This window comes from Cavia porcellus, unplaced genomic scaffold (genome assembly GCF_034190915.1).
Source record: "Cavia porcellus strain 051 isolate PalLab524CR breed Dunkin Hartley unplaced genomic scaffold, mCavPor4.1 scaffold_2, whole genome shotgun sequence".
NCBI lineage: Eukaryota > Metazoa > Chordata > Mammalia > Rodentia > Caviidae > Cavia > Cavia porcellus.
In genome coordinates this window covers 59,502,535-59,528,902 of record NW_026947485.1, presented here as the reverse complement: position 1 = coordinate 59,528,902, position 26,368 = coordinate 59,502,535, and the positions used below count along the sequence as shown (strand labels likewise).

Below are 26,368 nucleotides of genomic sequence, written 5' to 3'. Positions count from 1 at the left end.
CTGATTTGTGGTAGTGAACTTCCTCAGGATTTGGTTACCTGAAAATATCTTAGTTTCTTCTTCACTTTTAAAAGATAGGTTTGCCAGATGCAGAATTCTTAGTTGACATTTTTTAATTAGTATATATTTGCAGTACATGAATTTTACAGTCATCTTGGGGAGTTGATACATGTACATAACACAACCTTTTTTAGAAATCTCTTTCCTTCCCTTCTCCCTTCCTTTTTCCTCTGTTTCCCCTTTTGGCTTTTTCATTCTTACTGATATTAATCTTAGTTCATGTTTATTGCATAAAATCTCCACATTAATGAAGTTATTAGAACCTTGTACATGGCATATCTTCACTTCACCTATTTCCTCACCCCATCCCTGGCACCCCTGTGCCCTTGGTCCTGTGGTTTCTTTCTCATCTGCAAGAAATCCATCCCCTGATCTCCTTCTGTCCTTTTATTTTGATCTTAGTTTTTACTTTGCTTTACTTACATGTGGTTTTCAAGTTTGTGTGTCTGGTTAATTCAACTCAATATTTTCCATATGTATCTGTTTTCCTCTAGTTGTCTCATTTTTCCTTTATAGCCAAGTAGTATTCCATTATATATAGATACCATGTTTTTTTAATCTGGTCATCTATGGCTGGATATTATGGCTGTTTTCAAGATTTAGCAGCTGTAAATTATACTAACATGAGCCTTGGTATGCATGTGCCACTGTAGTGTGTCTTAAGCTTTTTGAGGTAGACACCTAGAAGAGGGGAAAGCTAGCTCCTATGGAATTTCTAATTTTAGTTCTTTGAGAAATCTTCATATTGATTTCCATTAATGGTTATTGGGACTTGGTCTGTGTTTCTAATGGGGGCATTGATTGCAGTGAACTTTCCTCTTGGAACTGCTTTCATTGACCCCACTTGGAGTTTTTGTTTCCTTTGGGTTTTTAACTATGTTGGTTTCATTATTTCTATTAAGAATATTCTTGTATATTTTCTGAAGTGCTGATTTAGCACCCCTGTAACTTTTGAGTTGGTCTTTTGTATGGAAGTGTTTATTTCTCCATCTATTTTGAGGGATAGCTTTGCTGAAAACTTTAATCTGGGTTGAAGGTTATTTGCTCTTGGGGCTTGAAATACTTCAGACTCTTCAGGCTTTAAAGGCTTTTGTTAAGAAATCTATTGTAGTTCTTATAAGTTTATCTTCATTTGTATTTTTTTTTGTTTTTCTCTGATTGTTTTTAAAATTCTAGCCTTTTGCTGGATAGCTGGCAATTTAATAAGAGTAAGCATTGGATGCTGCTTTTTTCATCATACTTGTTTCATGTTTTGTGTTGCTTATTTGTATGTTAAGCTCTTATATTTGCAAAATTTTTCCTACAATTTCTGTAAACATGTTAGTAAATCCATCTGTGTTATTTTCTAGTTTTTCTCTTAAGTCCAGTTCGTGTTAGATTATTTTTGTTGTCATCTAGTAGCTTCTGAATAATCTTCTCTTGTTCTCTTATTTTCTCATTGTGGTTTCTTTGAATAAACATAGTTGATACTTTTATCCTGAATCTCCGACAGTCTTTTGGGCATTTCTCTAATTTATGCATTATATACAGTTTTTTTTAAAATTTCAAGTGTAATTCTGTCTGACATCTTTTTCAGGACTCAGTATCTTTCTTGAATCTGTCATTCAAGTTTTGAACTTTTTTGTTAAATTGCCCTCAAAATCACCATTGGTATATTGACCAATATTGTAGCAAACTTTTGGTTCATTTTCTTTTTGAATTTGTGTATTACTTTATCCTTTGTGTAAACTTTTTGTAGAGTTCCACTATCTTTTATTTGCTTTCTTCCCTCTTTGTGACCACTTAGTCTGCATTGGGAGACCACAGGGGTCTTCTGTTGCCTTGAGTTCCCATGCTCCTTCCTGTGTGTATGTATACCCATGGGGTTATTTCGTTTTGTGTGTGTGATACTAATATTTATTTACTTCCCCCTTTTTCCCCCTCTTTTTTGGGGGGGTTGCTATAGATTAAAATCTGTCTAGTAGAGTGCATAGCTTGTGATTTGTATGAAGGGTTTCAATAAGTTGTTACTTCCTCACGAAATCTTCTCAGCTTTGTGTATCTAGTGATACTATTTACCCCTTCTGTTATTTAAGTGATTAGGGCTCTGTGCCTGTTTTGCAGAGACTTCTTATAACAGCCTCAACTTTTCAGCGATGTCCTCTAGCCTTACCTAGCTGTTAGCCTTTGAGTCTGTCCCACAATCCTTCCATCTGCATTTTTAGCAAGGAAAGGTTGCAGCCTGGTTGATCTAGTACCAGTTTTGCAGCAATGGGCTGTAGTAATGTTTATGACTCCCAGACAATCTGGATATCAGTATTCATGGAACACCAGTTGGTGCACTATGATCTCTTGCCTGAACTATTAGTCAACAAAAACAGTAGTATCAGGCACAAATTGATAATAACAAACTCTAATAACTAACACTATATCAACTCTAACCATAGGAACAAAAGCTATAGTTGTAAAAAAAAAAAACTGTAAGACAACCCAGGTATTTATATATAGTAAATACCTACTGAATAGAACAGTAGAATCTCCTTTCAAAACAGAACAGTTATTCAGCTATAGTAAAATATGGTTAATCTATAGATTCATAAGGGTAGTTGATGTGGGTATGGAAGCACAAAGAAAAGAAACAGGTTATGAAACATTAAGCAATGGAGGATTGGTAGATGGTGAGAAGATTTAAAAGAATAAAAGAGTAAAAGAAAATTAGTACTATTAGTCAAGAGTAACAGCAAAAAACAAGATAAGAATAACTAATAGAGAATAGAGATTAAACTAGGGGGAAAGAAAATGAGAAGTATTCAGGAAGCAAGTTGAAAGAGAGTGAACAGTGAGGACCTTTTCAAATGAATACAGCAAATTTATATTTAAAAAGCAAACAATTGGTAATACAACTCCAAACTCTGCCAGTTAAAAACAAGAAATTGCCAATAGAGAAGAGAAGAGAATTGGGTTAAATGGAGAAAGAAGAGCAAAAAGAAAAAGAATAATATGTATTGCCAGAAGAATGTTTCCTTCAAGAGTCTGCAGTCTTTAGTTTTACAAGTAACATCCCTTTTTGTCCCTCTGGGTTTGCGTGGAGATTGTTAGCTCAATGGGTCCCTAGTCTATAAACCCATTTGTGGCAACTGCTCGAACTGGGGCACCAGCCTACGAAAGATGTGGCGCATTGGATGATGAGGCTCCTGGCATGTATTCCTGCTGATTGGGGGCCAACACTGGGTACCCAGTGTGTATTCCAGTGTCCGTGGGACCAGCTCCAGACACTAGGTAAGGGCTGGTTTGTGTCACTTCAGGGTGCCTAGTAGAGACCTAAGCGCTCCTGGGACTGGCGTGGGGAGATTCCCAGTTTAGGGCCCAGGGTGCTGAATGGTATATCTCATGGGTGTTTGGAGCACTAGGCAAAACAGGCAAGTCTTTAACACTCATTGCTAACCAGGCAGAGGACTAGCCTAATATGCAGGCTGGGACTGTGTCTAGGACTCTGGCAAAATGCAAGGTGGAGACTCTGGTATACCCAGTGTGTGGGGTCAGTGTGCCTGGTGCTGACAGGATGCACCCACAGTCCCCCTGTCCCAAGAGGAGACTCGTGGGATTAGAACTCCCCATGGGAATCCAGGCCGCCTGGTGGGTGGTGCTAGATGTCATACAGAGTCTCTTGGTGGGTGTAGGATTGGTACAGGGCAGTGAGAGTTGGACATAGAAGCAAGCAAGCCAGGGCTGCTGGCTAGACCAGTGGTAGCTCTGTGTGCTGGACAAGTGTACCATTTGGCATGGGATAAACTTGAGGCTCCAGGCAGTGAGTCACTTGTGCCTGGGGTGCAATATCAATGACTCTTGATATTGAGCAGAGTTCCCTTGTTTATCCTGTCAAGTCTAAGATCAGGTGGGAGAAGAGCAAACCTCTTTTGTCCCTGATCTCTCACCTGTCTGCGTCCACAAAAATGCTTCTTGGCACGGTGCTTAGAGAGGGGCAAGTACAGCCCTAGGCTATCCTGTGGGGCTAGATTCTGTAGCACTCCTTGGATCTTTCCAGCAGTTTGGGAAGTCCTCAAAATGGCGAGGTGGGAGAGGGCATAGGCCCAGTTGGACTGCTTCCTCTCCTTTTAACTCCTGTGTGTGTTTTCTTTGATCTATAAGTCTGTTTCAAGTTGATTTTTTTTTTGTATCAAGTTATATGCCCCTTCCCTTCTTTCAGTTACCTGTATTTTGATCTTTTCACCTTAGAGGTGGCGGCTCCTCTGTTCATCCATGTTGGATCTCATCATTTTTTAAAGCACTTTAAATATATTACTTTACTGTCTTTTGCCCTCAGAGTTTCCAAGGCATTATCTGATAATCTAACAACTTGACAAGTCACATCTTGGCTTGATCTTGTGCAGATTTTGTCTTTGGTTTTTCACAGTTTGGTTATGTCTTCGTGTAACTCTCTGAATTCATCTTATTTGGAGTTTATTCAGTTTCCTGTATGTTAATAGTGGTGTGTCAGAATTGATTTGGGCATTTTAAGCCATTTAGACAATCTCCCTATCCTCCTTTTTTTGCTCTTGGTAAATGTGTAGGTTGGTCTGCTTGATGGTGTCCAGCAGATCCGTTAGGTTCTGTTTTTATTTCTTACTCATGTTCTTTTAGTTCTTCAGACTCAGTGATTTTACTTGTTCCATCATTAAGGTTGCCAGTTTGTTTTTCTACCTGCCAAGATTTGCCTTTGAGTCTCTTCAGCAGATTTTAAATTTCAGTTACTGTTCTTTTCAGTTCCAGAATAATTTTTTGTTTTTAGGTTTTCTGTTTTATCAAAGTCTGTTAGACAGGCCTGTCTTGGGAACAGATTCTTGGAATGAATTATACTTTCTTATTTCTGTGTATATTTTGTGGTTATTAAAAAAAAACCAGATGTTTGAATTTAACAATGTGATGTCTCTGGAAATCAGATTCTAGACTTTTATCTTCATTTTTTGATCCTTGTAGCTTTTATCAAGGATAAATCTGAGTTTTCCCATTACTTAGCCATTGTGACTAATTTCTCATATGTGTGAATCACCCTTCCCCTTTTCATGGGGTTGAACCCAGAGCTTTCACACCAAGCTGTATACCAGACACTTTTTATTTTGAGCAGGGTCTTGCTCAGTGCCCTCTTCCTTAATGTCTGACTTCCAAAAGTGGGGAAAGGTAAAAATCAAGAATGAAGACGGTGAGAGATGCTATTAGCCCTTTCAATTCTCTGGAAATCAGCTGGGCAGCGGGCTTGCAGCAATAGTGGCATCAGCTGTGGCTGTCCATCTTTGTGATCAGAAGCAGTAGTTAATAGAACAACTTGTTACTGGTATTTGGGGGACATGGCTTTTTAATTGCTCACCCATGCTCCACAAGGAAGCATCATACAAGCTTCTTCACAAACACACACCGCCTACCAAAGGATCTGTTAGGGGAGAGATGAACAGTTCCTCCTGATCTAAGAACTGAAATCATCCACAGTTGACCTTACTGTTGAAGCCTCTTCTGGGAAGTTTTAAGCCTTTAATAGTTTTTTAGAGTTCCAAAATAATTACATCAGAGTTTACCAGTGTAATTGCACTGGTTGGGGACATTGACTCCTCCTATTTGCCACTCCATTTTCCCAGAATCCTTTAAGCTGGTGGTGGCAAACCCATGGCATGAGTGCCACAGTCAGCTGTTTGTCATCATTGGAGGCTCTAAAAGGTTCGCTATTGCTCTAAGCTCTTATTCTTATATTTCAAAATATATATAGTACAGTGGTACCTCAGTTCATAAATACTTGTTTGTGAACAATTCCTCTCTCAAACAGAAGTGTTTGGCAAAATTTTACTTCGTTTCACGGACTGTGTCTGATGATGAACATGACCACAACCACCTTCCCTGGAAGCATGGGATGTGCTATGCTTGCGAACTGAGGTGCCACTGTGTTGTCTTTCCATTTGGTTGCTTTATTATAGATTCTTCAATGGAATTACAGTTTTTATAGATCCTGTGCATTTTCCAGTTATGTTCATTCTTTTTACTTACAGCTTTTTCCTTGCTATTGTAATTGATTTTCCATTACTTGCTTACCATCTTTATATTAATAGTTAATAATTGCACATGTAGCTGTCAGATTATTTCCTATTCTTAAATTGTTTCAGTGTTTCTCAAAAGATGGCCCAGTTTTAATTAGTGATGATTTTGACATTATTCTCAAATACTTACACCTCTTATTTTTTGAACAGTAGCATTGGCTAGTGCTTCCATTGTAGTATTTAATGTTAGTGATAACCTGCACCTTTGTCATATTTAATTTAGCAGGAATGCTTATAAGGACACTAATACATCAAATAACTGGTAGTATTGATTTGGGCTATATAGTTTTATTTTCACAATTAGTAGGTACTATGTGTAGAAAGAAATAAAGGTATCTTTAGATATGGTATTGTCATAGAATCAAATCATTTTGTAGAATTTTCATAAAATCCAATGCTGTTGGAAAACCGTAACTATAAAATGGACAAGAAATGCATACTTTCTTCTTATGGAGTCAGAAATAGAGACAAAGATTGTCATGATACATAGGGGACAAAAAAAGCCTTTCAAGAATAATCTACTACCAGTTATATCTTGGAACCTTTGTAGCACGTAGTAGAAAGAGTTTCAGCCTACTGTTAAGAACAGGGCAGATGTGAGATTCAAGGAGCTAGAATATTACATGTTCCTAGGACAATTTCATTGTGATGAAGCATAACTTTGTTCTAACTTTGGGTATTGTAGGAACCATTGAGGATGCATAAAAAATATTTGTGGACTCATGAAAAAGGAGTAGAAAAATTCTGACTTTTGATCATCTGAACTTAAACTTGTGAGTATTTTTAATATAATTTTTTTATTTTAAGATAGATAAAACCAAGGAAAATAAAGCAATAAAACCTATCAAAATAAACCAGTATAAGTGATACAGGACTTCAAAACCTTACGAAATCAACAATAGTTACCATAATGCCTTTTGTTGTCTTTAAAATAGCTGCAGATAACTTGGCACATGGTAAAAATTGAACAGAACAGAATAGAATAGAAACGATAAAAACAAAACAATAAATGCAATAAAAGACTTCAAAACAAGCCAATGGTAAATACAAAATGGCTACTATAATATGTCTTGGTATCTTTTAAATAGCTGTTCCTGCCATCAGATTTAACATAAAACAAAAGAGAATAAAGCCCAACCCAACAAAACAGTGAAAATGATATGGTTTCTGGGTGGGGATCACTTCCTGGTGAGGCCTTGTTCTCTCCCCCAACAGTGCGCGAATTGCGCTGACTCAGCGAGAAGCTTAGGTTTGACTGTCCCCACTCTGGCAGTGGCCCTTTCATGGTGCTGGTTTCTAGGCAGGGATCACCTGGTGAGGCTTGATTCTCTTCCCTTTGCAGTCCACAAATTGCACTGACTCACAGACAGAGGCTTGGGTGTGGCTGGCCTCACTGTGGTAGCATGGCACTGGTTTTCAGGCAGGGATCATCTCATTTTTAATACAATTTTAATCTAAGAGTTATATAGCTTAATTTTTTGGTATGACGTAACTTTTGGAAGATTTATTTGTTACCCTTACATACTTTTTCCATATTTGTAATAGTTGAAGATCCTTTCTGGTGTTGAAGTTGTGTACCTATAATTTGTAAACAGTATTTCAGGATCATTAGATCAAAGACTGCATTTTTTTTCTGATGCAGTCACTAATTGAGTGATAAATATTTCTAACCTTTGTCTTTGAATTACTGTGTACTTCTACTATAGTTCATATGAGTCAAATACATTAAAAGAAATAATATGTTGTGTGGTTAATGACCTCATGCTATAAAATTTTACTTAGAAACGTCCACCGATGGGCCTTATATCATTTCATGATTAGGTAGATTCTTAATGATTATGTGGACATATGGTTTATTCAGTAATAAATCATTTATTTTTCCTTTCTTTTGTTAATTAGTTGAGGGAGTTGTAAAGTTTTTTATTTAGCAAATCAGGCAACACAGATAACTGTTGGGAAAAATTATTTCAACTGCACCCTATCCCACCAACTTGAATATCTTTTACAGGCTGTGATGTATGTTAGAGTTGAAGATATGAAGATAGATGAGGCCATTCTCATCTATCATCTATCTATCATCTATCATTCTCATCACAGTGGCCATTCTCATGGTAGGGAGAGAGCATATCCTTAACTCCAGTGCAGGAGGATGAGTATATAATAGAGGTGTAAATGGAGAAACATACTTGGTAGGAAAAAAAACATAATTTGCTCATAGTGTTGTGGCAGGGGGTCATAGTACTGAAACAAATACAGCCTTGGAAGCTAATTATACATCATTGTAGTTGGGTTTTCAAGAGAATAGATTTAATATAGGAAACATAATTTATAGGGTCATTTTATAATATTCACCCAAAGAATCAAATGTAGAAGAATGTGGATCTGTCCACACACTAGAGACCAAAGAATCCAGCTGAGGGCCTGGATCCCATAGCAGCATCATGCTTGAGTCCAACCAGAGACCTAGTCCTCTGAGTCCAACTGCAGGCCTAGAGCTCACAACAGTGTCTCATACAAGTCCACATCAAAGATCTGCACCGGGAACGCCCAAAGCTCAGTAATGGAAACTAGAAAGGGTGCACCAGCAGAATGAGGAATCTGTGCCAGCAGGCTGAGGGATCTGAACTAGTGCCAGGAAGTGATGCTCAAGGTAAGGACCAGAGCTCCCCTGAAGAGAACCACAGTTATCCTCAGTAACAGCAAGAACTCAGGCTCCTCTGATGATGAGACTACCTGAGTTCATATCAAGAAAATCGGCATGATATGCTTCTCCAGGAGAAGGAGAAACAACAGCAAACCATCTTTCCCTCCAGCTCCAGTTATGCTTTTATGCTGCTGGCAGCAGTCCTCAGGTGGGCTTTCCACACTCAGCACCATGCAGACTCAACTCAGCTTGGTCTTACAAGTTGACCATTATTAGTTCATCCACACCACATCTAACTGGGAGGCAAAATTGTGCAGGACACTCCAGGCAGAAAAAACAGAATAGTGAGAGTCAGCTATATCAAAGTCCGTGACAAACTTGGAGAATGGCGGAATGTAAGCTTTAGAGGTAAGAATAATCAAAAAAGAGACCAAGAAGCTGAAGTAGAGCGAGATCTTGTTTACCACATTAAGCATTGACGCTTGATAGCATTGCATTGGAAAGTACTTATCTTTCTTATTCTGTCATATTTACAGGTTGCAGTTATTGACATTATCTATGATCTGAAAATATTACATGGAAGATTCCAGAAATGAATAATTTATAAATTTTAAATTGTACACTGTTTTGACTGATTGATGAAACCTTATGTAATGTTCAGCTCACTTGTTATCTAGTACCTGAATCATCTGGGGTATTATTCACTGTATATATGTTACTTACCTATTAGCCACTAAGTAGCTGTCAAGCTCTGTCACAAAATTAGAGTGCTTATAGTCAAGTGACCCTTACTTTACTTAAAATAGCAGTACCAAAGCACAAAAATGATGATGCTGGCAGTTTGTGCCAATGAGAAGCCATAAATTTCTTCTTATTAATGAGAAGGTGAAAGTTTTCAACTTAGTAAGGAAAGAAAAAACCATATGTAGAGATTGCTAAGATCTACGGTACAGTTCGAGAAAGAGATCACGTCAAGTAATTTTACAGTATATTGTTTACATTGTTCAATTTTATTGCTGTTAATCTCTATTTGTGTAATTAACAGATTTGACTTTCAGAAATAGTATGCATAGTGTTCATTGTTATTCACAATTTCAGACATCCATTTGGTGTTATAGAGTATAATCCCTGGGTGTAATTTTTTTTGCAACACTGTTATTTCAAATCTCTATGAGGTAATTGGTTCAGAGAATAATCAATAATTGAAGGAGAAAAGTTTCATCACAGCGTGGTGGAAGTAGAAAGGTAGAGTGATATAGTAAGATTTGCCAGTGGACAGAATTTGAATGAGGTGTGCTCCTTTGAACTTCCACATCAAGCCAGCTAGTGCTGAATGTACTGTCTTGTGAAAAGCATCGTAGTCATCAACTCTTAGAGGCAAGATACTGTATTTTGCCTGTAGGTAGGTTATGGTGTATAAACAGGAGGAAACACATCAATGATTAGACTCTTAATTTTAGTAATGATAGTTTCAACCTATTTTTCCACTTTATGATAGGCTTATCAGAACATAACTCCATTGTAAGTAAAAGAGATTGGGATTTAAAATGGTTTAATTTATAATTTTTCATTTCTATATTGAGTTTTTCAAAGTATGAAATGCATTTTTGGCTTACAGTGTTTTTAATATACAATGAGTTTATTGGAATGTAACTCCATTGTAAGTTAAAAGTCTGTTTGACTCATGAAAGATGATTAATTAGTAGCATTTTCCAAAGATTATAAAACCTTGCAGTCAAGTTTAAAATCAAATTGTATAAATATGAGTCACTGAGATTGTACATTTTAAAATGTTCCTACAGATTCTAAATCAGATCAAAACATAATTTATTAGTACCGCATAAATCCACAGACATTTTTTGCATTTTCAATGGTTTCTTTAATGTGCAGTCAGTGGCATGTTGTATGCCTCTATTGTAACAAGCTAAAGAAAGGGCTGGTTATGGTTGAGAGGCTGAGGCAGGAGGAATTCAAAGCCAGCCTGGGCAACATAGTGAATTCAAGGCTAGTCTGAACTACATAGCAAGACACTATCTCAAAAAACCAAAAAAAAAAAAGAAAAAAGAAAAAAAGAAAAAAAAATGAAGATAGAGAATATCACATTTGGCAAATATTTCTTAGTAACCAACCCTCAGACTATTAGTTCCCTCAGACTATTAGTAACCAACTCTCAGACTATTAGTTCTGATTATACCTACAGTTAGTGTAAAATATAACTGAATCTTAACCAAATGAAAGAAGCCCTGAACTAAGGAAAAGCCCTACTTCTTTGCTTTTAAAAAAAACTGGGGGTGGGGGGGAGAAAAAAGAATATGTATAGATACACGTGTATATATGTATTTAAGAGATACAAGAATATATAATACAATTTTATATCAAGATACATGGTTTTAACCATATGAAGGAAGCCCTGAACTAAGGAAAAAAGTATATGTATATATCCTATAAATAATTTTTTTATCTCTTAATTGGGTTTACTTCCCCTTTCTATTGTCTGCCTCCCCTTCTCTTCATTCCATTTCCCATTTGCAAAAGATCTCTCTCTCTCTCTCTCTCTCTCTCTCTCTCTCTCTCTCTCTTTCTCTCTCTCTCTCTCTCTCTGTCTCTCTTTTCTATCATCTCTTTTACTTTGCTCTTTAGTTATTTGTACTTTGGTTTTGTCATATAAGAGAAACCATGCTATATTTAAACTTACGCATCTTATTTAACACTTTGGTCTCAAAGTACATCTATATTCCTACAAATGACTCAAATTTATCCTTTATTGCAGATTAGTACTCCATTTTGCATTAATATCACATTTTCTTTATACAATCATCTGTTGATGAACACATAGGCTGTTTCCAAGATTTGTTTATTTATGAGTTGTACTCTTTCCCTTCCTCTCCCCCAAGGATATTTTTCATAATATATTATTTGTAGTTACAGAGAGTGGGTTTCTCATCTCTATCATGAATAAATGCAGATGGTGCCCAATTTACAATTATTCTGTTTATGATTTTTTCTTTACCATTGAGTAAAAGTAGTGTGCATTCTGTACAAATCATTTTTAAAATTTTGAGTGTTGATGTTTTCTAGGGTTTATCAGTCAGCTTCTGTATTGCTGAGGCACAGTGTCCAGCACTTACCACTTAGAGGAGAAAGGTTTATTTTGGCTCATGGTTTTAGAACCTTTAGTCCATGGTTGGCCGGCTCCCAGGCAGAAATGTTGTGGCAGAAGGGCCTAGTGGCCAACTGCTTACCCCATGGCAGCCTGGAAGCAGAAAGAGGGGTTGAGGTAGGGGACAAGAATACAGACACCCTTCCAGCTCGTATGAACAGCACAGCTGTGAACTTCTCAGAGGACCAAACACTGATCAGTGGCGCATCTCCATAATCCAGTCACCTTCCAACAGTCTTACCTCTGAACATAAATCTTTTTGTATCTGAACTATAGCACTGAACTATAATAGATAAGTAGACAGGATACTTTCAAGACTGGCAGTTGTCAGTCAACACAGAGTTACTGAAGTATACATCTAAGGTTGTACACTATGTTGCTTTGCTATGTTGTGATATTTGGTAGACTGGGTATATTAAATGGATTGTGAATGTCCATATTTTACCTTATAAGCAGTTCATCTGAGCCAAGTGTAGTGGTGCACACTTGTAATTGCAGCAGTCAGGAGAAGCCCTGCGAGTTTGAGGCCAGCCTGAGTTACCTAGTGAGTTCAAGGTCATCCTGAATTACATAGGAAGGTCCTGCCTCAAAAAATACCAAATGAATAAGGCTTTCATCTGCGTGTAGCCCTATCATAAGTGGAGGAGCAGCTATAGTTTAAGTATAAAGGCTTTTTAGGGCGGCAGAAATACTGCTGTGGTTATCTAGTGACAACATATATAAACTCAGAATGTACAATACCAAGGGTGAGCTCTGAGGTAAGCTATGCTAGTAATTTAGGTTCATCGATTATAAACAAATGTATTCTCTGATTAGGGATTCTGATAATAAAGGAGTCTATACATTGGTGGAAAGAAGGAGTATATCTTTACCTCCTCAATTTTGTTGTAAATTGAACCCTGCTTCAAAAATAAAGCCTCAAAGTTTTTCTGTTAATTTTTAATGAAGATTTAATCAATAGATGTAATTCTCATTAACAGGAGCTATTTGAGATCTTCACAAATTGAGAGTTTAAAGGTATTCTGAAATTAATTTTTTTCAGTGTTTATATTTTTTAAATTAAATTTTATTGATACATTTCAGATATACATAAAGATCACATTATCATAGAAAAATTCGTAGCTGTACATGATATAACTTGTTTTTCCCCATCCCATCAACCCCTCCTCCCTCCCCAATTACAAAGCTTTGTTTCTTTTTTTTTTTTTAACTTTTCCCTTCTTTCCTTTCCTCTTCCCCTCTCTCTTGTTCCTCTCCCCATTTTCCTCCTATTTCAAAATACATTTTGGTTCTTACTTACACTTTCCATTTTTCACACCAGAGAAACACTGCCGTATTCACACAAGTGTGTGATTCCTGTAAGTAACTTTTGAGCTCTTCAAGCTGTGTGTACTCATTATTCTCAATTTAAAGAAATACAGAAAAAATAATCCATTAAAATTATAAATGTTTACATCTTTCCTAGTCTTTTTTTTAGCTTTTTCTTAAGAACATGGTTGGAAAAACAACTGTGCATACAATTTTTGCAGCTTTTTAGAATTGTTTTGTTTACATTCTAACCACATTTTCATATTGAAATTAACTTTAAGAGACTTTTTTAGCAGTTGTATACTGTTCTACTTACTGGGTTGTTAAGAATTATCCAGAAGTAACCTATATTTTGAAAGCAAAGAAGGGACTAAAAAAGAATATTAATTTGTTTTTTAAGTTTTTTTATAGTAAGAAAGCACATAAGCAAGCTATAAATTTCTAGGAATTTATACATCTGTTAGCTTATATAGGGTTGTGGAAATCTGACATAAATTAATTAAAAACACGTAGGACTTTTTCAATGAGTAATAACTTACATATTTGTATTTGATAGAGAGTACTTTAGGTTTGACTATTGTTTTTAATATTGTAGTTCAAATATACATTTGACCCATGCTGAAATTTTCTCCATCTTCAAGCCCATATCTCAGATGACTTGGTCAGCATCTCTATATCTGTGTCTTATTGATACTTTACAGTAGAAACAGATTGCTTCAAATATTGATCTAACCAAAATCTTTCATGTCTAAAATATCTTTACTCTTCTTTTACATTTGTTGGACAGTTTGGCTGGGTATAGATTTTAAGGTTGGAAATCATTTTCCTCAGAATTTTTCAACTTTTCAGTGTTGAAGTACAAAAGTTTTAAAGCATTTAATTCTTGATTCTTGTGTGTGACCTTTTGTTTCTATTTCTGAAAACTAGCAGAATAGTTTCTTTGATGTAGGTAATCCAAAATGTTGTGATATTGTAACTTTATGGTGCTGTTCTTATTCACTGTGCTGCGTATCCAGATTTATTCATTCTGGAAAAATGTTTGAAATATTTGGTTATTTCCTCCCTTCTCTTTTATCTGAACGTATAGATGTCCCCCAAAGCCTCATGAGGTCATGGGGTTGAGTCTTTTGAAGGTGGCTGAATCTTGGCATTTGTGATTGGTTCATTGTCTAGTGCTGGGACTGGTGGTACGAGTGCTGCACCCACCCTGTAGCTTGCATGAAACGTAAGGGAGGGAAAGAGGCTTGCTCCTTCCTTTTGGCTCTTGTTGTCTTTGCTGCTTTCCGCCACCACAAACATATTGCCCCTCTGCCATGCCACCCTGCCTTGGAGCCAGCTGATTATGGATTCAGTCCTCTATGAACTGAGCTAAATGAATCTTTCCTTTAATTTTGGGTGTCAGGTATTTTGTTTCAGCAAGGAGAGAAAAGTAACCAACACAGAATTTGGTACCAGTGAAGTGGGGTTATTGCTGTGATTGTATCTGACCATGTGGTTCAAGAGCCTTTGGGAATAGCTTGTGGGAAGAGTTTAGAAAGGTTGAGATGTCACCTGAAAGAGTGTAGGAAGGTTTAGATGTCACCTGAAACATCTTAGGCTGTTCTGTATGGGAGATTCTGGTCAGAGCTCAAAGACCAGAAGGCTGATAGAAATCATTCTTGTAAAGACCAGTTTTGGGAGGTTTCTGCTGGGAAGGACTGCATTGGCTGTTGGACTCCAGTTGATGTGTGATACGGCTTGGAAGAAAGTTTGTCTGCATTTTGCTCATGTCCAGAGATTTTGCTGAGACCAAGATAAGGGTGGTTGACTAATCTGCAGAAGAAATTTCAAGAACCTCAGATGTTGAGGCAGTGACATGGCTATTGTTGGGGGCTTTTAGCCAGAACTATGTTGAGAATCAAGAGCAAAGAGCACAAGAGGATGGTTTAAAATGTTGTGAGTTGGACCAGAAAGGAAGCTGTAGTAAAGTTGTATACTGCAAGATAAAGCAGAGATCTTGATTGCTGAGAAGGAAAATGAGAACAGAAAAGATCACCTTAGAACATCACTGAAAGCAGCAAGTCCCCACTCTTTGCAATTGGATTTGGACTTTTCAGCAGTGCTGAAATTGTTAGTATTTTGGCAACTTTTAGAGGTAGACTAAATACCTTTTGTATAAGGATGTGCACAAAACCGCAAAAGTGAAAGACTTTTCTTTAAGAAGAAATCCACAGATCACCATGTTCCAGAATGGCAGCTGTGACCACACCAGGCTTGAGAATGGCAGTGATGGCACCAGGTTCCAGAATAGCAGCAGCACAGCGAATTTGTTCGTCAGACTCAGGTTCAAAGTACTCAGTGATCCAGGCACTCAACCCCTACAGCCAAGAGACAAAAAAGCCTGGCTACTGCTCCAGCTGGCAGGGAACCTTGGCATCATTTACATGCCGCTGGGTTTAGTGCATGCATAATGCAAAAATTCTGATGTTAGAAAGGCTTCCACCCCAGATTGAGAAGGCCTGGTAGCCCAGACAATGTGTCCCTGGAAGGGCAATGTGAAACTGTGAGTGTGAAGCCAAAGGTACGGTGGAGACCTCAGAAATTTGGAAAAGCCAGGAACGCTGATCATCTAAGGAAACCTGCAAGAATTGAGCAGAAGCCATGGCAATTATAACCACCAGAAGTACTGTAGTCACACAGTCATGCAAGCCTTTTGGAGTTCACATCTTGCCACAGATTGTCTCAGATATGGCACATGGAACTACAGGACTTAATGTTTGCCATGCTGGAGTTTGGAATTTCTTTTGTCCCATACCTGTGTATTCCCATTTGTACCTTTTGGAATAGTAATGTTTATTTTGTGCCATTGAATTTTGGAAGTGTTTAACTTTCTTTTCATTTGTACAAAGGTTCACACCTAAGAGTTTACCATACATATCAAAGGACACTTGGGACTTGGACTTTTCAGCAGTGCTGAAACTGTTAGTCTTTTGGCAACTTTTAGAGGTGGACTAAATGCCTTTGCATAAGGATGTGCATGAGTCTTTGGGGTACCACAGGCAGAATGTTCTAATTTGTGTCTCGATGTCCCCCAAAAGCCTCATGTAGTCATGGGGGTCAGGTTTTTTAAAGCAGCTGAATAAAGAGTTTGTGATTAGTTTGTGATCTAGTGCTGGGATTGGCAGTGTGAGTGCCATGCCCATGCTGTGTGGGTAGCTGGCATACAACATAATGGAGGGAAAGAAGCTTGCTCCTCCCTTTTGGCTCTTGTTGCCTTTGCTGTTTTCCCCCACTATAACTGTCACCCCTCTGCCTCGCACCCTGCCTGGAGCCAGCTGATTATGGAGTCAGTCCTCGACAAACTGTGAGCTAAACAAACTGATCCTTCCTTAATTTTTGGTGTTGGGTATTTTGTCTCAGCAATGAGAGAAAAATAACTAATACAACATAAAAACCTGATTTGGGGCTATTACAAATTCTCTTATTTTTGTCACCTGTCTTGTTGCTTTGCTCACTTTCAGCAGATTACCTTAACTTTTTCTAAACTACAGCTGAGGTTTACAGAGTTTGTGTATTTTTTAGAAGTTCTTTTCTTTAATTTTCTTTTAAAAAGTGTCTTATTTCATGATTGTGATGGTATGACATCTTTTTATCTTTCAGGCTATTAATGGTAGTTTTGTTGTATCACTGCATAGGATCTTCCAAGTTGCTTTAACTATGTTGGTATTTTTATAGAGGCCGTCCTTAAAATTCCTTGTAATTCTTTTATGACAAAAGATGTTGGCATTTTAATAAGGGGTTGTTTTCTGATCTTTATTATTCTATTTGTTTTTTATTTTATTTTCCAATTTCTTAAGGAAAGCTATGAGGATATTTTATAACTTTTCTAATAAATGTACTCGGTGTTATTAAAAAATAAAAATAAAATTCGTAACTGGCTATTTATATCAGAGTAGATACTAAAAACTCATTGAAATCTCTGCACATCCTTGGGCCTAATCATCAGTGATCCTCAGCTATAGCATGATCTAACTGGAGTGAGTTGTTGTTTAAGTTTGTATGAGTTCCGTAATGAGAATCAAGACTACAAAGTTTTTAACTTTCTGTGTCAGAAAATCACTGTAACTGATGAATGCTAGTGCGTTGTGTGTAGGCCTGTTGTTTCCTTCTTGCTGTCAGGTTTCTGATGTGTATTCATTCCCACCTTCTGTGGTTCATTTCTAGTTTCTGTAGTTCTTTGTGGTCGGGTTCCCCTTCGAATGCCAGAGCCCACATCGCAAGCGTACACACTGTAGACGTGCTGGGAAATTTGCTTTATAAGGACAGATGCTAACCAGTGACTGATGTACAAGTAAATTGAAATGTGACCTGCATTTTTTTTTTTCCAGAACTGTGCTGAAGCATTGGGTTAAAATTGCTGTCATGGGACTTCCTTGCTTTTTTTTTTTTTTTTTTTTTTTTTTTTTTGCTTTGTTCCTGTCACTGTCTTATTTCCCTACAAGTTTCTCCAGGGAATACTTTTGTTTACCCTGAAGAAAAGAGACACAGATTAAACAACAAAAATTTATTTGGGCTGATATGCGATGCAACTCAGAAAACACAAATCTCAAGCAAGTTAAGAGATCTCTGAGATCTTAACAGGTTTCAAACTAGTTTGAAAGACAAAGATCCCAAGTGAGGAAAAGGATTTTGGCAGTTCTTTGCCAGAAATTCAGATTAGTGCAGGCAGAGTAGCAAGGTATTTTGTAAGAAGTTGGTTGAGTAGTTTAAAAAATACACATAAAACAGTTCCTGAGAAAAGATGAGGGAAAAGGTAAGAACAAAAAAATTCTTAAGACAGTAAGATGATTTTGGTGGTTACAAGATTGGAAGATTTTGGACTGATAAAATCTATAGCTAGTAGACTAATAAAATCTAAGTCTAAAATATGATTTTTTATCTTCAGTGAAATGTGTGTTCGTTGAAATTGAGTTTGGAAAAGTATCTTTTGCACATTTTCTAACTGAATTTTTATTGGTTTGTCTCATCTTTGAGAATTATATATTCTAGAAGCTACTTTTTTTTAAATATATGGTTTGCAGTTATTCAGTTTGTCATTTGTCTGCTCCTCAATCATCTTTCACAGAAAGTTTTTAATTGTGAAGTCCTTTTGATCTTTTTATGAATTATGCTTTTAATCATTAAGCTTATGAAGTCTTTCCTAATTCTAAATCACGAAGTCATTTTTAAGGATTTTGTCCTTGCGTACTAACATTTAAGACTGTGATCTGTTTCAAGTTAACTTTTATGAAGATGTGAGACTTACATTGAGGGTTGTGGTTTTTTCTTTGTTTTTTTTTTTTTGTTTGTTTTGTTTTATCTTTTGGCACTGTTAATTGAACCAAGGGCCTTTGTGTTAAGCTACATCCTCTTTTTTTTTTTTTTAATTTCAATACAGGGTCTTGCTAAGATTCTCAGTCTGGACTTAAATATGCTATCCTCTTGCCTCAGCCTCAAAGAGTGCTGGGGTTACAGGTTAAGGTTTATGTTTTTGCCTAAGGACCATTTATTGGAGGGATGTTTGTCACAAATCAGTTTGAGCTATCTATATATGGGTCTATATGATATTCCTGCCTTTTTCATATTTTTAAAATTTAACTTTACTAGTTCTTTCATCTTAATAATTGCAAAATAATACTATATCTACTTGTTGAAACTTTGATACAAATTACATTAAAACCTAAATATCAGTTTGTGAAGAACAGACATTTCTACCATATTCTTTTGACTCATAAGCATGGTATATCTCCCCATTTATTTTGATTTCTTGACTTTTAAGATGTAAATTGCATGAGAATAGGGAAAGGGACTTTCTTTTACCTTTTCTCATGTATAACTTAATACTATATAGATTCAATGATTTGAACTTTTAAACAGTATCTCCCTCTGAGGTCTCAGGTGACTGGATGCATTGTTAGTGAGCAGTAAAATTTTAACTTTTTTTTTCCCCTGAGCAATAGGTCTTAATAGTGCACTTCAACTATTTGATAGACTACACTGTAAATGCTGTCTTTTGGATTCGTTGTTCCACTGAATGCTAGTAGAGTAGGTTTAGTATAATTCTTAAGGACCGTAGGAGCTTTTGGATTGATAAATGAGCATTAACTTCAGCTTCAAAACACCAGCTGGGTTAGCTTTTAACAAAAGTCTTCCTTTTGAAGAAAGATACTGACTTCTCGTTAGCCATGAAAGATCTATGGGTTATCTTTTCCCAAAATAAGGTCATTTCCTCTACACTGAAAATCTGTCGTTTAATAGCCACTTTCATCCCTTATTGTAGCTAGGTCTTCTGAATAATTTGCTGTAGTTTCCACAGTAGCATTTTCTGCTTCGCCTTGAACTTTTCTTTCCTAAACCTCCTGACCTACCTTTGCTAGCTTTGGACTTGCCTTTTCCTTGGCCGTATTCCAACCCTCACCTGTGGGTTAGAATATGGCCAAACGGTATATTAATGTTGGATCTTCCGTCAGGCCACTGAAACCTTCCATGTCAACATTAAGACTGTTTCACCGTATTGTTCATGTGTACACTAGGGTTGCACTTTTAATTTCCATTAAAAACTTTTCCTTTGTTTTCCCTACTTGGCTGTTTGGTGCAGTAGGCCTAGTTTTTTACTTTCTCACCTTTTGTCATGCCCTTCTCACCAGAATGCAGTTATTATGGCTTTGACTTAAAGTGAGAAATATGTGGCTGTTCTTTTCACTTAAACACTTACAAGGCCTTTGTAGGATTATTAATTGATGAAACTTAAAATACTTTTGTGTTCAAGGGGTTAGGAGGCTTACAAAAAAGGAGAAAAATGAGGAATAGGTCAATGGAACAGTCAGAGCACACATACCCTTTCTTAAGTTCAAAGTCTTAAGTAAGTATGGTTCATGGTGCCCAAACAATACAATAATGACATCAAAGATCACAGATAAAACAATACTGAAAAAGTTTGAAATAAAGGGAGAATCACTAAATTGTGACACCGAGATGCAAAGTGAACACTTGTTATTTGAAAACAGACTTGCTTACTGTAGGGCTGTTACATGTCTTGAAATTGTAAAAATACCTCTAAAGCACAGTGAAACAGAGGACAGTGAAATAAGTTATATACCTATATTTTAAGTGTGAAGGAGCAGTTCTCAAACTTCTCAGGCCCTATGTGAGAAGACCATGAAATAATGTGTACAAAATTCTAAAGAAGATGTTTATATTTGATCAAGTTGTGCTTCATTTATTAAGGCAATAGCAGACATTTTCAAGCTTGCAAGATTTCATTTTGCACTGATAGGTGAACTACTTGCTGACATCCAGCCAACAAAAATAGGACATTCAGGAAGAATTAAAGTTTAGAGGAGCTGTGTCACAGCAAGTATGGATCCAATTTCATAGAGATGTAAGATTAAGCAGTCATGAAATTACAATTCATAATTTTACCAAATAAAAATAGTTCACAAAAATTACGGTGTGTTTCTGTGTGTGTGTGTGTGCACAGGTATGCATGCTCGTGAGCTCCACATCTCTCACAGTGAGAAACAAGTTACTATCTAAAATTGAAATATGTAGCTAAATAAAGGGCCTCCAAATGCTTTATGTTTTTCGTAGTTTTCCAAATCTTTAAAGGGGTAATTTAGAGGATGGGGGGATGTCGTAGTCTAAATATCTAAATGACATTTAATAGCTCTTCTAGATTCATTTCCTTCTTTTCCCTATAAATCCAGTTTATGTTAAATATTTGAAACAAAATGACTAGTAGAAACTATAACAATGTGTAAGAGTAAATTCTTGATTCACATTGCTAGTGTGACTATGGGAATTTTTACATTTTTCACTGGTCTGTCCTTTAATCATAGCAGTAAGTCTGTAATATTTATCAAATGTTAGTGATGGTTATTTCTTGGTAAGATTTGGAGAGATTTCTTTGGATTGTGTATTTTTTTTAACAGTACACAACACAAAGCTTTCTTAGTACAAACGTATCTGTTGTTGTCTCAAACAGATTTTTTTACATCTGAATTCTCAGTTCTTGAGCCTATAAACCTGTATGTTTAAAATGCTTCTCTAGTGATTCTGCTGAGGCATCAAGTTGAGAAAGTACCAGGTTTGGAAAACACTTGGCATAAATAACCTCCTCTCCAATTCAGATAAATATAGAAGCCCCATTAATATGCAACCTGGTTAAGCAGTCTTTTATTCCAATCTCTGCTTCACTACATTGGTGAAAAATTTGAAAAGGTGAACATGATAATTTTTGTCAGATTTCTGAGAGCACTTTGGGGTGAGGAGCATTCCACCTACATAAGATGACTTTTTTACTATCACACCAGGAAAGAAAAGTAATTTACAGATATTTAGTCATAAGGTAGGAGTCCTTGAAATTGGGAGAAGATGGAGTAAAATCAAATACACACACACACACAGACTTGAGTGAGAATACTCTGAGAAGATATAGCAAGCATTAAAGATTTTAAATTTTAAAAACAAATTTTGTAACACAAAGGAGTGTTTTTCAAGACCTGTGGTAAAGACTTTGACTTTGGCTTAGTTTGATTGCCTCTCAACTGTTTCTCTTTCAGAATCAGTACAGTTAACCTTTCATGTCCACAGGTTCGGCATGCATGATTTCAACCAAATATGGTTTGAAATACCACCTCCCCCCACTGCTAAATTTGACTGGCTTAAAAAAAAAAAAAGAACAAATATGGTTTGAAACTAGTTGGAGGAGAGTAGCATATGTATTGAGTGTATGTAGTTTTGTTTCTTGTCATTCCCTAAACAACGCGGTATAACAACTATTTACAAAGTTTGCATTGAATTAGGTATTACAAGTAATACATACTTTACACTATACAGCAGGATGTGTATAGTTTATATGCAAATACCTTGTCATTTTATGTAAGACACTTGAGCCTCTGTGGATTCTGGTACTCAATCCCCCATGAATACAGAGGACACTGTAATTGTCTTGAGGAACAGAGATGTGACAGTGCCCAGTTCGCCCTTCTCTTTTTTTCCGTACCCACTAATTCTATCTTCTTATCTTACCAATGTCTTCAAACATACTTTTTTTTAACATTTAGTTTAGTTTAGTTTAGTTTAGTTTTTTAACATTTAGTTTAATTTTTCTGATTGTACTTTGATGGTTTGTCTAAAAGAATTTAGCCATTCAGAAAATACAGCCCTGTGAAATTGTTTTATTTTTGTTGTTGTAGAGGTGATTGTTGCTTTGTAGATTTTAGTTTTCTTAACTCTCTCAAAGCAATTTTGATTTTAGGGCTCGTCTCTCAGACTCCTAACTTTATTGCATGTGTCCACTGTCTTCTACTATTGGTAGTAATTGAATGACAAGTTTGAGAAATGTAACAGAAAACACCAGCTTTTTCTGAAGTCAGTAGACCTCAATGCAAATTGTAACTCTTCCTTGCTTGTGCCAGCCTGTGTGTGTTATCCGTTAACTCTCCAAAATTTGTTTCCTCATCTACAAAATGGGTCTAATAAGAATGAAAAATGAAATTATGTGTGGTGAAAAGCTTCTGGCATATGGTAGATGTTAAACTTATTTTTTAATTATCATGAGAAGTTGGAAACTGTGCAGTTAGTACAGTCTCACAGGGAATTTATAATTGCAGTGTGTGTTAAGTATTCGCAAACCCCTAAAAAGAGTCTGTGTGTTTGGTTGTGGGACAGTTCAACAGATATCTTTTGAATAGCCGTTATGTTCCAGGCTCCTTACTAAGGGTATGAGTCCTGGTAACACATAAATGCCATTCAGCATCTGGCAGTCTAGTGAGGTAATAGGGAAGGAGGGTAAGCAGCAGGAGGCAGCATCCAGCACTGCTGTGGTGTTATAGCAGAAGCCAGCACTTTTTCTGTAATGATTCAGGTAAGCCTGTTCTCTGTTTTAACAACTCTTATTTGGAGTGCAAAAGCAGCTAGAGTAAATACATTAATGAATGGACCTGAGTATATTCAAATAAAGCTTTAATTACAAAATCATGTAGCAGGCAAGTCCCTCTGCAAGCTAAATCCTTTTTACATTTTTAAAAAGATATTTAGAAAGAACAGGATGCAACACAGATGACATTATGGTCCACAAAGACTAAAGCTTGTTTTTTTTTTCCCCTAATCATTTACAGGAAAAGGTAATAACTTCTGGGTAGGTAAATAGGTGTTTATTGCTATAAAAGTGAGAGTCAGTAGTCCTAGCTGACAGGAAAGGGGGTGGTGGGGAGATCATGGCGAAGAGGGTTGGCTCACGAAGAAAAGGAAAAATAGGATTCTTTACATATGTAGTACAATTATCCATGTCAACAATAATTATTTTTCTAATTACCTGTTTTATTAAATTATAAGTAGTTATAGCAAGAAATAAAGAAAAAAGTCATAGATAAGAAAAGTTAAATACTATTAGAAATGTTCTCCTGTATAGACGAGATTAACTTTCTGTTACAGCTGAAAGTTATCAAACTTTTTCTCTTGGTCTGTTTACTGATTTATAATTTTGTAACATCCTGCTTTTATTTTTTTTTTTTTTAACAGAAATACACTTTCGGGAAATGGCCTCTAAATCTTGGCTGAATCTTTTAATCTTCCTCTGTGGATCAGCAATAGGATTTTTTTTATGTTCTCAGCTATTTAGTGTTTTGTTGAGAGAACAAGGTGATACCCAGCCTAATATTCTTCATAATGATCCTCATGCAAGACATTCAGATGATAGTGAACAGAATCATCTAGAAGGACAAATGAACTTTAATGCAGACTCTAACCAACATAAAGGTACGGTTTATGTTATTAAGGAGTATTTCAGTCTAGATATTGTATGAATTTTGTTATATCACCATCTATATCTGTTGAGTAAAATGAACTCTATATTTCAGGTATTAAAAGATAATTTTTTACTTGCCTCAGTAGAAAGGCTGCTAAAACACAGATTTAGGGAGTAGTATATCAATTTTAATAGAAAAGACTTAGAAGCCATGATTTAGTACAAAACATAGGGTTTGGAAAAATTGTTCCTTAGGCTCAATTCTGTTATAAAGATTGTATCTCTGTCTGTGGCTTTTGTTATCTTGTTTCAGTCATAGTTTTTGTTTAGTCTTGTTTTCTTAGAAAACACAAAGATGCATATATGGTAATTTAAGTTTTTATCAGTAGTTAATATAATTTTTCTCCTTTTGAAAATTATAACAAAACTAAGGAAGTAAAAAACTAAGGAAATGTTACAATGACATCATCTTTTCCTGGCCTATTACCTCTAACAGTATTTTCTCAGTTGTGTTTTCCATATGTTCCTTAAAATGCTTGATTTCTCCAGGGTTCTGTCCATTAGCTGTTTGAGTCACATCTCCGTTGTGACATTATGTCACCAACCCTCATAATTGGAACTTCATCTATTCGTTACTCTATTTATCCTCATCCAAGTTTAAAATACTTTGAGAACACATTAATTAGTACAAAATAGAGAGCTCTGAAAATGATGATTTGGCAAAATAGAATATAAGCAGCTTGAAAACAAGTAGTTCTGGGATGCAGAGTGTTCTCCCATTAAGAGTTGTTTCTTTACCTATCCAGTAGTGAAGTCCTCCTTCCTCATCTCTTATGCAGAAATTAAATGGTGAGACACATTTAACCTGGTTGAGTTTTGTTACTTAGCAAGCACATGCATACTATTACAAATGGTGATGCTATGTGAATGTTTTTGTAACAGTGTTTTGGTTTTCAGAGGTGCTCTGTGTTCTTGTTACAGAACACTTCAGACACTGCACTTAATAGCATAGTGTCATGTCTTCAGATGGTTAGGTCAGGCTTAGGCCCTGCTGCAACCATGTATATTTGTTACTTATATGTTTTCTTCAGTGGCCCACAAAATATGGGTTATGGTAAAGCTGTACCTACTATCCTTAGACTCAGTGTGTTGTAAGTTGAGCTCCTGTTTCTTTTCTTACCACTCTTAAAACTTGCTCTTTCTATATTATTTGATATCTTTTAGCACAGTCTGCGTAGACTGGAAACTGAAATTGTGATACATACTTCCTTCACATGCCAGTCAATGCCATTTATCACTGAATTCCAATAGTTTCACCTTACCATTTCTTCAGAACTCTTCCTCTTAATTCACAGTATATTTCCCCTAACAAAGCCTTCAGCTGTTCTCACATACCTGCACTAAGCTAAACGTTACCATACCTTTTGTCCTTTTCTTTTGGTGAGCTTCTACTCATTTAAATACTTTCCATATCATCTTTTTTGCTGTAATGTCACTTTATCTTTCCTTCTCTATTCTACCCAAGTCCTCTTGGCACTACTCCATAGGCTGGATCAGCCACTGCTTCCATTTCCCTCAGCACATTGAGCCCTTTGTACATTAGCATGTTTTATATGTAGCAGTGACTGGTTGGCATGTCAGGCTCCCCTGCTGTAAGTTCCTCTGTGGCAGGAAAAGTGTCTCCATCTTTTCATCTCCGGTGCCAGCACACTGGTACAAAGCGATTAATAAATGAATAATTGAAAGTAAGAGTATCAACGCCATTGTGTCCTGAGACAGATTGGTGGAAAAGGAAGTGGGTTCCTCCATGTACTGTCTTCTGTGTTTGGTTTATCTATATAGCCATAAGAGATTGGGTTTGTTAGTGCTTTCTTACTGAAAATAAGGGATAATGGCCACTAGGTTTATGAATTCTTGATATTCAACCTTTTCTTCTCTCAATCATCTGACTAGTAGATTATGCCACTATTGTTAATTTTTTACAGGACTAAGATTTTGAAGCCCACTATTTGATCCTAACTTTAAGAGAGTACCCTTCCTTAAGATACCACAGAATAGCTACTCAGTGTAGTTTGTAGACTCAGAAATTAAATACAGATTGAAACTGAACTTGAAGTAAATAAACATTTTATGGTAATAGTAATTTTTTTTCTCTGAATCTAAAAATAAAGACTTTAGACCTTCTTGTATATTTTAGCTTATATTTTTCTAGTCATTGAATTTTACCATATTTATATTTAACAATTAAGAGCAAAAATGGTCCTTCACAGACAAGTATTTAGTAAGTTTAATAAGTATTAGTTGAGAATCTCATAATTGGGCTCTTCTCTTAGACTAGCACTGTATAATGTCCTGGCCTGACAGCT

The 26,368-nt window shown here is 36.3% G+C and overlaps 1 protein-coding gene across 4 annotated transcripts in view; it reads left to right on the top strand.

Moving 5' to 3' along the window:
• C1galt1 (core 1 synthase, glycoprotein-N-acetylgalactosamine 3-beta-galactosyltransferase 1) overlaps window positions 1-26,368 on the top strand; it is a 55,277-nt gene that overhangs the window by 13,460 nt on the left and 15,449 nt on the right. For 3 of the 4 annotated variants that reach the window (XM_013158406.3, XM_013158407.3, XM_063242313.1), the window contains exons 2-3: window positions 6,808-6,895; window positions 23,777-24,013. In XM_013158406.3, the coding sequence (XP_013013860.1) occupies window positions 23,794-24,013 (220 nt within the window). In that variant the 5' untranslated portion in view covers window positions 6,808-6,895; window positions 23,777-23,793. The remainder of the gene's footprint in view (window positions 1-6,807; window positions 6,896-23,776; window positions 24,014-26,368) is intronic. The other variant, XM_063242320.1, reaches the window with a different exon arrangement.